Raw genomic sequence first — 12,399 nt, 5'->3', positions numbered from 1 at the left:
ACAGACCCACATCCCTCTGGCTGTTAGACCCACATCCCTCTGGCTGTTAGAACAGACCCACATCCCTCTGGCTGTTAGAACAGACTCACATCCCTCTGACTGTTAGAACAGACCCACATCCCTCTGGCTGTTAGAACAGACCCACATCCCTCTGGCTGTTAGAACAGACCCACATCCCTCTGGCTGTTAGAACAGACTCACATCCCCCTGGCTGTTAGAACAGACCCACATCCCTCTGGCTGTTAGAACAGACCCACATCCCTCTGGCTGTTAGACCCACATCCCTCTGGCCATTAGAACAGACTCACATCCCTCTGGCTGTTAGAACAGACCCACATCCCTCTGGCTGTTAGAACAGACTCACATCCCTCTGGCCGTTAGAACAGACCCACATCCCTCTGGCTGTTAGACCCACATCCCTCTGGCTGTTAGAAGAGACTCACATCCCTCTGGCTGTTAGAACAGACCCACATCCCTCTGGCTGTTAGACCCACATCCCTCTGGCTGTTAGAACAGACCCACATCCCTCTGGCTGTTAGAACAGACCCACATCCCTCTGGCTGTTAGACCCACATCCCTCTGGCCATTAGAACAGACTCACATCCCTCTGGCTGTTAGAACAGACCCACATCCCTCTGGCTGTTAGAACAGACTCACATCCCTCTGGCCGTTAGAACAGACCCACATCCCTCTGGCTGTTAGACCCACATCCCTCTGGCTGTTAGAAGAGACTCACATCCCTCTGGCTGTTAGAACAGACCCACATCCCTCTGGTTGTTAGAACAGACTCACATCCCTCTGGCTGTTAGAACAGACCCACATCCCTCTGGCTGTTAGACCCACATCCCTCTGGCTGTTAGAACAGACCCACATCCCTCTGGCTGTTAGAACAGACCCACATCCCTCTGGCTGTTAGAACAGACCCACATCCCTCTGGCTGTTAGAACAGACCCACATCCCTCTGGCTGTTAGACCCACATCCCTCTGGCTGTTAGAACAGACCCACATCCCTCTGGCTGTTAGAACAGACTCACATCCCTCTGACTGTTAGAACAGACCCACATCCCTCTGGCTGTTAGAACAGACCCACATCCCTCTGGCTGTTAGAACAGACCCACATCCCTCTGGCTGTTAGAACAGACTCACATCCCCCTGGCTGTTAGAACAGACCCACATCCCTCTGGCTGTTAGAACAGACCCACATCCCTCTGGCTGTTAGACCCACATCCCTCTGGCTGTTAGAACAGACCCACATCCCTCTGGCTGTTAGAACAGACCCACATCCCTCTGGCTGTTAGACCCACATCCCTCTGGCCATTAGAACAGACTCACATCCCTCTGGCTGTTAGAACAGACCCACATCCCTCTGGCTGTTAGAACAGACTCACATCCCTCTGGCCGTTAGAACAGACCCACATCCCTCTGGCTGTTAGACCCACATCCCTCTGGCTGTTAGAAGAGACTCACATCCCTCTGGCTGTTAGAACAGACCCACATCCCTCTGGTTGTTAGAACAGACTCACATCCCTCTGGCTGTTAGAACAGACCCACATCCCTCTGGCTGTTAGACCCACATCCCTCTGGCTGTTAGAACAGACCCACATCCCTCTGGCTGTTAGAACAGACCCACATCCCTCTGGCTGTTAGAACAGACCCACATCCCTCTGGCTGTTAGAACAGACCCACATCCCTCTGGCTGTTAGACTCACATCCCTCTGGCTGTTAGAACAGACTCACATCCCTCTGGCTGTTAGAACAGACCCACATCCCTCTGGCTGTTAGAACAGATGTTGGTTGGAAAGGGGAGACAGGACAGTGATCATTGATTGACATTGTTTCAAACCCACTGGGCACAAACTGGTTGAATCACCGTTGTTTCGACTTAATTTGTCAACTTATTGTGACTTGGAATCTATGTGGAAAATACATTATCAATATTACTGTTGTTTTGAGGGTGACATTTCAACCACCGTGAACAATAGAAGGAAATGTATCTTCTATTTGGATAGTTCCATCTGAGCCACTGACTTAGTAGTCTGGCTTTAATTCCAGTTTGTCTACAAATTAGTGATTGATATTGTCACACCCTGACCATAGTTTGCTTTGTATGTTTCTATGTTTTGTTTGGTCAGGGTGTGATCTGAGTGGGCATTCTATGTTGGATGTCTAGTTTGTCTGTTTCTGTGTTTGGCCTGGTATGGTTCTCAATCAGAGGCAGGTGTTAGTCATTGTCTCTTATTGGGAACCATATTTAGGTAGCCTGTTTGGTGTTGGGTTTTGTGGGTGATTGTTCCTGTCTCTGTGTTTGTTGCACCAGATAGGGATGTTTTGGTTTTTCCACATTTCTTGGTTTTGTTTGTCTATTCATGTATAGTTTCTTTATTAAAGAACCATGAATAATAACCATGCTGCGTTTTGGTCCGCCTCTCCTTCGACACAAACCGCTACAGATATGTTGGATTCACTTCTCCATCTCAACCAACAATCTAAGTTAAAGACTCAGACTACATCAAATCAAACGTTATTTAAAGTGCATTTCAAGTTTGATTCACTAATATTCTTTAAACTGTGATTTATGGTGTGAGGTGGAGACGTGAATCCAACAGTAATTCATTTGTATACAAACTGGGACTAAAGACAGACTAAGACACGCTGCATTTACACAGGCTTCCCAATTCTGATCTGTCTTTCACGAATTGTTTTTTTTTTGACCAATCACATCAGAACTTTTCACAGCTGATTTTTTTCCAACGGCTGATCCGATTTAACACAGACCCAGTGGCACAGATGGAACTATTCCAGCAGAAGACGCGTCTTCAAATGGTGAAATATGGTTGTGTTGACAACCAAACACAATTAAACATCACTTCCTGAATACAACAAATAGCCTGTTAATTTGTCGACAAGTTACAAATTATATGTTCGATTCATGTCACCAACTCAACCAAAAATACCAGTTAAAGATGAAGCCAGTGGGTCAGAATGAGCTATCCAAACAGTAGATACATCTCCTATAAATGTTGATATTTGATTGCTTGGTCAACAGAACACAATTCAACATTACATTTGCAAGACAGTAAAAAGTCTTAAGATAAGGCTATCTGACAAACTAATGTAACATTTAACCTTAAAATTAGTAACACATCCAATGGCCACATTTAAATTTGACTGTATCTAAACATTTCTTGTTATGTAATCATATAAAGCGTGCGCGATCAAGATAGCATGTATAGGTGGTCGCAGGTCTGTGCAGATCTTCACAGTTGTTGTAATAATCTGGTAGAATCTCAATCGGTATTAATCACTTGCACATGTACTTGTAATGTAGTTAGATGAAGCACAGTGATACGTGATTACACATGAATTGGTTGTATAAATAAAGAAAATATCGGACATTGTGTTCCCATTTGAACTTTGCTGTGCTTTTAAATGGTTGAAAGCACAGTGATAGACTGTGACAACTAAACCAAAAATAAGACATTGTTTTTACATTGGAATTTGGTTGTGCTTTTAGATGGTTGAAACACATTGGACATTCAACTAACTATTGGCAGTCTTTTTTTCAGTGGGTGAATATAGGTTGTAATCTCACTTGATCAATGTCTAAACCAAATATTAACCAAATATCCACATTGAAATGAGATGTGTGCCCAGTGGGAAGTGTTTTCTTCTCAGTCTCTATTTGGTTACTAGAAAACAATATCCAGTGGCCGGTCAGTCGGTAGTGACAAGATGTGTAATATACACAATACCATCCAGGTCAACTGTCACTGTACTGTACTGTACTGTACTGTACTGTACTGTACTGTACTGTACTGTCACTGTCACTGTACTGTCACTGTAATGTACTGTCACTGTCACTGTACTGTCACTGTACTGTCACTGTACTGTACTGTACTGTCACTGTACTGTACTGTCACTGGACTGTATTGTACTGACACTGTACTGTCACTGTACTGTCACTGTACTGTATTGTACTGACACTGTACTGTCACTGTACTGTACTGTCAATGTACTGTACTGTCACTGTACTGTACTGTCACTGTACTGTCACTGTACTGTACTGTACTGTCACTGTACTGTATTGTACTGACACTGTACTGTCACTGTACTGTCACTGTACTGTACTGTCACTGTACTGTCACTGTACTGTAGTGTCACTGTACTGTCACTGTACTGTACTATACTGTACTGTACTGTCACTGTACTGTCACTGTACTGTACTGTAACTGTACTGTCACTGTTTTGTACTGTCACTGTACTGTACTGTACTGTCACTGTATTGTACTGTACTGTCACTGTCACTGTACTGTCACTGTACTGTCACTGTACTGTACTGTCACTGTACTGTACTGTCACTGTACTGTCACTGTACTGTAGTGTCACTGTACTGTCACTGTACTGTACTATACTGTACTGTCCTGTCACTGTACTGTACTGTCACTGTACTGTCACTGTACTGTACTGTAACTGTACTGTCACTGTTTTGTACTGTCACTGTACTGTACTGTACTGTCACTGTATTGTACTGTACTGTCACTGTCACTGTACTGTACTGTCACTGTACTGTCACTGTACTGTACTGTCACTGTACTGTACTGTCACTGTACTGTCACTGTACTGTACTGTCACTGTACTGTACTGTCACTGTACTGTCACTGTACTGTCACTGTACTGTACTGTAATGTCACTGTCACTGTACTGTACTGTCACTGTACTGTACTGTCACTGTACTGTACTGTCACTGTACTGTCACTGTCACTGTACTGTACTGTCACTGTACTGTACTGTACTGTACTGTCCTGTCCTGTCCTGTCACTGTACTGTACTGTCACTGTCACTGTCACTGTACTGTCACTGTACTGTACTGGCACTGTACTGTCACTGTACTGTACCTGTACTGTACTGTACTGTCCTGTACTGTCACTGTACTGTCACTGTACTGTCACTGTACTGTACTGTCACTGTACTGTCACTGTTTTGTACTGTCACTGTACTGTACTGTACTGTCACTGTACTGTACTGTACTGTACTGTCACTGTACTGTACTGTACTGTCACTGTACTGTCACTGTACTGTCACTGTACTGTCACTGTACTGTACTGTCACTGTACTGTCACTGTACTGTACTGTCACTGTACTGGCACTGTACTGTACTGTACTGTCACTGTACTGTCACTGTACTGTACTGTCACTGTCACTGTACTGTACTGTACTGTACTGTACTGTCACTGTACTGGCACTGTACTGTACTGTCACTGTACTGTACTGTACTGTACTGTACTGTCACTGTCACTGTACTGTACTGTCACTGTACTGTACTGTACACCAAAATACTGTACATCCACAACTTCAAAAAGTACAAATAAAAAAGATGTGAAAATAAAAACCTAAAAGGCTGGAAGATTCTTCTTCAACAGACAACACTCCGTAGAAAGGTAGAAGCTTTGATTGACGATGAAAGTCAGAAGTCAATGTAATGAACGGGTGGAAAGCTGCCCCCTTGTTTTTCATGTAAACATCCTGTCCTGTCTTGTGCTTGGTGTTTTCCTCTCATCTTCTCTCTCCCTTCTCTTTTTTTTCTTTTCTTCTGTCAAGGACTTCTCTCTCTTTCTCTCTCGCTCTCTCTCTCGCTCTCGCTCTCTCTCTCGCTCTCTCTCTCTCTCTCTCTCACACTCTCTCTCTCTCTCTCTCTCTCTCTCACACTCTCTCTCTCTCTCTCTCACACACACACTCTCTCTCTCACTCTCTCTCTCTCTCTCACACACTCTCTCCTCTCTCTCTCTCTCTCTCTCTCTCTCTCTCTCACTCTCTCACTCTCCCACTCTCACTCTCTCACTCTCTCACTCTGACACATCTATCCCACTCCCTTTCCCAGTGGAACAAGCTTTGAACAAACTGAACTGGCGGCAAAATGTCTTGTGGTATTCATGCACATGCGCAGTCTCTCTTCACACCTCAACTCCTCACATCCCCCTAGCACCCCCTAACCCCCTTCCATCCCTGTTTGCCGTTGGTTACTAACATTAACCTCGCACCCCCTATTTACTCTACACCAGTGTTCTTCACTCTCAATCCTGGAGAGCTATGGGACTATGCAGGATTTTATTCAAGCCCAGCACTAATAAACCTAATATCCTCAAATCAATGGTTCATTACACCTTGCAGGTGTGCTGTTTGTTAGTGTTGGGCTGGAGCTAAACCCTACACCAGGACCCATGTTAAGTTGTGACTCCTGTCTCTAGACCCAGGAGTCAGGCGAGGCCGGGTAGTGGCTGGTCTCGTAGTTGAGTTCGGAGTAGGGCCGGGATGCAGAGTAGAAGTCCACGTAGTTGCCGGTGGACTTGAGGCCCAGGTGCATCCGGAGGTCAGTGGCTGCCTGAGACGGGGGCTGGGGGAGGGGCTGGGGGAGGGGCTGGGGGAGGGGCTCGAAGAAGGAGTCATCCAGCATGCGGCCAGGGTTCTGCGGAGGGGGGAAGGAGGGAGGGAGGGATGGAGGGAACGTGTCGTAGTCTTTTAGGGGTGTAGAGGAGCAGTCTGCCTGAGGGGCCATGGGCTGGGGAGGGATCTGGAAAGGAAGTGAAAACACAGAGCTGTTTAATCTGTCTACCTTTATCTGAGGTTAAAATATAAGGTTTATTAATTGGATAAGGGCGGGGTATGGATTCATGTTGCAACGGTTTCAATCTCTCCAGATTTTCGGCCGGTTCAGTGGGGAAGATTCCAGAAGGCATATCAGAGCTTATCAGAACCTCCGCCTTCCTGAAGACGTAACCGTGACAACCATCACCATGGCACCAGATGGGACGTAAAAATATGTGTGTGTCTGTGTATGTGTCTGTGTGTGTGTGTGTGTTGTATGTGTGTGTGTGTGTGTGTGTGTGCATGTGTGTGTGTGTATGTATGTGCGTGTACGTATGTGTGTGCGTGGGCGGGTTGTTGTGTGTATGTGTGTGTGCATGTATGTGTGTGTGCGTGCGTGTATATGTATATGTGTGTGTGTGTGCATACGTATGTGTTTGTGTCTGTGTATATGTATATATGTGTGTGTGTGTGTGTGTGTGTGTGTGTGTGTGTGTGTGTGTGTGTGTGTGTGTGTGTGTGTGTGTGTGTGTGTGTGTGTGTGTGTGTGTGTGTGTGTGTGTGTGTACATGTATGTGCAATTGAAGTAGGACGTTTACATACATTTAGGTTGGACTCATTTTTCAACAACTCCACAAATTTCTTGTTAACACACTGTAGTTTTGGCAAGTCGGTTAGGACATTTACTTTGTGCCTGACACAAGTAAATTAACCAACAATTGTTTACAGACAGATTATTCCATTTATACTTCACTGTATCACAATTGCAGTGGGTCAGAATTTTACATACACTAAGTTGACTGTGCCTTTAAACAGCTTGGAAAATTCCAGAAAATGATGTCATGGCTTGAGAAGCTTCTGATCGGCTAATTGACATAATTTGAGTCAATTGAAGGTGTACCTGTGGATGTATTTCAAGGCCGACCTTCAAACTCTGTGCCTCTTTGCTTGACATCATCGCAAAATCCAAATAAATCAGCCAAGACCTCAGAAAAAATGTGTGGACCTCCACAAGTCTGGTTCATCCTTGGGAGCAATTTTCAAATGCCTAAATGTACCACGTTCATCTATATAAACAATAGTGTGCAAGTATAAACACCATGGGACCACGAAGCCGTCATACCGCTCAGGAAGGAGACATGTTCTGTCTCCTAGAGTTGAATGTACTTTGTTGTGAAAGGTGCAAATCAATCCCAGAAAAACAGCAAAGGACCTTGTGAAGATGCTGGAGGAAAAATGTACAAAAGTATCTATATCCAAAGTAAAACAAGTCCTATATCAACATAACCTGAAAGGCCGCTCAGCAAGGATGAAGCACCTGCTCAAAAACTGCCATAAATGAGCATGACTACGGTTTGCAACTGCACATGGGGACAAAGATCGTGCTATTTGGAGAAATGTGCTCTGGTCTGATGAATCAAAAATAGAACTGTTTGGCCATAATGACCATCGTTATGTTTATAGGAAAAAGTGTGAGGCTTGCATGCCGAAGAACACCACCCCAACCGTGAAGCACGGGGGTGGTAGCATCATGTGGTGGGGGTGCTTTGCTGCAGGAGAGACTGGTGCACTTCACAAAATAGATAACATCATGAGAGAGGAATATTGTGTGGATATATTGAAGCAACATCTCAAGACATCAGTCAGGAAGTTAAAGCTTGGTCGCAAATGGGTCTTGCAAAGGGACAATGACTCCAAACCTACTTCTAAAGTTGTGGCAAAATGGCTTAAGGACAACGAAGTCAAGGTATTGGAGTGGCCATTATAAAGCCCTGACCTCAATCCTGTAGAAAAGTGGTGGGCAGAATGGAAAAAGCGTGTGCGAGCAAGAAGGCCTACAAACCTGACTCAGTTACACCAGCTGTCAGGAGGCCTATAAACCTGACTCAGTTACACCAGCTGTCAGGAGGCCTACAAACCTGACTCAGTTACACCAGCTCTGTCAGGAGGCCTATAAACCTGACTCAGTTACACCAGCTCTGTCAGGAGGCCTATAAACCTGACTCAGTTACACCAGCTCTGTCAGGAGGCCTATAAACCTGACTCAGTTACACCAGCTGTCAGGAGGCCTACAAACCTGACTCAGTTACACCAGCTGTCAGGAGGCCTATAAACCTGACTCAGTTACACCAGCTGTCAGGAGGAATGGGACAGAACACACTGTACTGTACTGTGGGAAGCTTTTGGAAGGCTACCCAAAACGTTTGACCCAAGTTAAACAATTTAAAGGCAATGCTACCAAATACTAATTGACTGCATGTGTGTGTGTGTGTGTGTGTGTGTGTGTGTTGTGTAATATTAGTTGTGTGTGTGTGTGGTGTAATATTAGTTGTGTGTGTGTGTTATAACATTAGTAGTGTGTGTGTTATAATATTAGAAGTGTGTGTGGTGTAGCTCACCTGGTTGTGTTCGATCTCGTCATTAGTAGTAACATAAGAGTTCCGGAACAACGTGGATGTTCCACAGGAGATTCTGACTGAAAGAAGAGAGCGAGGTTGTCAGACAGAGAAAGGAGAGAGAGAGGAGAGAGAAAGAGGAGAGAGAGAGGGGAGAGAAAGAGGAGAGAGAGAGGAGAGAGAGAGAGGAGAGAGAGAGGGGAGAGAAAGAGGAGAGAGAGAGGAGAGAGAGAGAGGAGAGAGAAAGAGGAGAGAGAGGGGGAGAGAGGGGGAGAGAGAGAGGGAGAGAGAGAAGGGAGAGAGAGAAGGGGGGAGAGAGGGGAGAGAGAGAGGGGAGAGAGAGAAGGGGGGAGAGAGGGGAGAGAGAGAGGGGAGAGAGAGGGGGGAGAGGGGAGAGAGAGAGGGGAGAGAGAGAAGGGAGAGAGAGAAGGGGCGAGAGAGAGAGAGAGAGAGAGAGAGAGGGGGTGTCAGAGAGAAAGAGAGGGGGTGTCAGACAGAGTGAATGAGAGAGAGAGGGTGTCAGACAGAGAGAGAGAGAGTGGAGAGTGTAAGAGGGAGGGGGAGAGTGAGAATGACAGAAAGAGATATATAGATAGAAAGTAATAGTCTGTTATTTCTCTCTCCTTCACACACACACCTGCCATGGTGTCTTTTCGGGAGGTGTGCTCTCCTTTGTTGTCGTGGAAACCTGCATTGGTTGCTGTGGAGTCGTATTCGGTCTTGCGTTCTTTCATACTCATCATCTCTCTGGGAGAGGCCGGTGCGCTAACTGTAACACACACACACACACACACACATTATTCATCATTAGGTATGTTTAGTGTGACAGCATGAAGGTCGTATCCTGCCATAGTAGCACACTAATCCTCTGATCACGCTTAATCACGCACGCACACACACGCACGCACACACACACACACACACACACACACACACACACACACACACACACACACACACACACACACACACACACACACACACACACACACACACACACACACACACACACACACACACACACAGGCCCAATTACAGTCCCCTGAAAATGCTACTGTTTACCTACACACTACAGTCTATAATACTGTTTACCTGCACACTACAGTCTATAATACTGTTTACCTGCACACTACAGTCTATAATAATGTTTACCTGCACACTACAGTCTATAATACTGTTTACCTGCACACTACAGTCTATAATACAGTTTACCTGCACACTACAGTCTATAATACTGGTCTATAATACTGTTTACCTGCACACTACAGTCTATAATACAGTTTACCTGCACACTACAATCTATAATACTGGTCTATAATACTGTTTACCTGCACACTACAGTCTATAATACTGTTTACCTGCACACTACAGTCTATAATACTGTTCACCTGCACACTACAGTCTATAATACTGTTTACCTACACACTACAGTCTATAATACTGGTCTATAATACAGTTTACCTACACACTACAGTCTATAATACTGTTTACCTGCACACTACAGTCTATAATACTGTTTACCTGCACACTACAGTCTATAATACTGTTTACCTACACACTACAGTCTATAATACAGTTTACCTACACACTACAGTCTATAATACTGTTTACCTGCACACTACAATCTATAATACTGGTCTATAATACAGTTTACCTACACACTACAGTCTATAATACTGTTTACCTGCACACTACAGTCTATAATACTGTTTACCTGCACACTACAGTCTATAATACTGTTTACCTACACACTACAGTCTATAATACAGTTTACCTACACACTACAGTCTATAATACTGTTTACCTGCACACTACAGTCTATAATACTGTTTACCTGCACACTACAGTCTATAATACTGTTTACCTGCACACTACAGTCTATAATACTGTTTACCTGCACACTACAGTCTATAATACAGTTTACCTGCACACTACAGTCTATAATACAGTTTACCTGCACACTACAGTCTATAATGCTGGTCTATAATACTGTTTACCTACACACTACAGTCTATAATACTGCTTACCTACACACTACAGTCTATAATACTGTTTACCTGCACACTACAGTCTATAATACTGCTTACCTACACAGTAAGGTCTATAATACTTGTCTATAATAATGTTTACCTGCACACTACAGTCTATAATACTGCTTACCTGCACACTCTTATCAAGTACGTACTTCACACATTACATATACTGCTAACCTGCACTTTATTAAACTGACCAGATCATAGAAGTCTTTAAATAGCAGGTTCAACCGAACAGAAACATACACAACTTACATTACTAAAACAACAGAGGACAGGAGAAGAGTGGAGAGGAATTTTTAAGACAACCCTGTGACAGCTCTGTTAAACGGATCATTAATACTGGAACAAAACACCCTCGCCCAGCCCTTCACTGTTAGATCTGGTTATCCCTGGAGACCAGGCCTGAGTGCTATTAGCATGGTACACTGAGCGCCCAGGCACTCAGAAATGTTGCACAGACAAACACACGCTCACTGGTAACCCCGGTTCAGTTCATGTCACATCTGCTCCTGACACAGCCCCTAGTGGTGTCTTCTCCGGTGTCTGCTTGACCTGCAGCCATTCCCCCAGTACACACACACACACACACACACTCTCTCTAGATAGGTGTGCTGGAGTCAGAGCAGATCCCTACCAGCTGCAACTCGTTCCATTATCAAGACCTCTGCAAATACTCAGTTCTGCCACTTCCACTCTGCCAGATCGTAATCTCTGCTCATTTCCCCACCCTGACCATCGCTCCTGTTCCACATCTCACCGCACTGCTACCCTGTTCTGGACTCACCACACCACCACTCCCTTGGATTCCCCTCCGGACCTGTTTACCCTGTCCCAACCCAGCACACTCCAACCTCAGCCTCCACAACATGTCCCAACCCAGCACACTCCAACCTCAGCCTCCACAACCTGTCCCAACCCAGCACACTCCAACCTCAGCCTCCACAACCTGTCCCAACCCAACCCAGCACACTCCAACCTCAGCCTCCACAACCTGTCCCAACCCAGCACACTCCAACCTCAGCTTCCACAACCTGTCCCAACCCAGCACACTCCAACCTCAGCCTCCACAACCTGTCCCAACCCAGCACACTCCAACCTCAGCCTCCACAACCTGTCCCAACCCAGCACACTCCAACCTCAACCTCCACGACCTGTCCCAAGTCCCTCGTCTCCACCCGGGAGCCGTTTGTTCCTGCTCCAGAGCGCTACGATGGTAATCTCGGAACCTGCAGAGCCTTTTTGGTACAATGTTCACTAGTATTTGAGCAACAGCCCTACTCTTATGCTAGTGAACGAGCTAAGATTATGATTTTGATTGGTTGCCTCTGTGGAGCAGCGCTTTCCTGGGCGACTGCTGTATGGGAGAGACAGTCACCCATTTGTTC

The 12,399-nt window shown here is 45.3% G+C and overlaps 1 protein-coding gene across 1 annotated transcript in view; it reads right to left on the bottom strand.

Moving 5' to 3' along the window:
• Window positions 1-6,007: 6,007 nt before the first annotated feature.
• Window positions 6,008-12,399, bottom strand: part of LOC135517153 (catenin delta-2-like) — a 586,832-nt gene continuing 580,440 nt past the window's right edge. The window contains exons 24-26 of the mRNA XM_064941201.1: window positions 9,616-9,747; window positions 8,982-9,058; window positions 6,008-6,568 (exon numbers count right to left, since the gene is read on the bottom strand). Of these exons, the coding sequence (XP_064797273.1) occupies window positions 6,242-6,568; window positions 8,982-9,058; window positions 9,616-9,747 (536 nt within the window). The 3' untranslated portion in view covers window positions 6,008-6,241. The remainder of the gene's footprint in view (window positions 6,569-8,981; window positions 9,059-9,615; window positions 9,748-12,399) is intronic.

This window comes from Oncorhynchus masou, chromosome 28 (assembly GCF_036934945.1).
Source record: "Oncorhynchus masou masou isolate Uvic2021 chromosome 28, UVic_Omas_1.1, whole genome shotgun sequence".
Lineage (NCBI taxonomy): Eukaryota > Metazoa > Chordata > Actinopteri > Salmoniformes > Salmonidae > Oncorhynchus > Oncorhynchus masou.
Note: the sequence above shows the minus strand (reverse complement) of the source record. Positions and strands in the feature narration are given on the sequence as shown.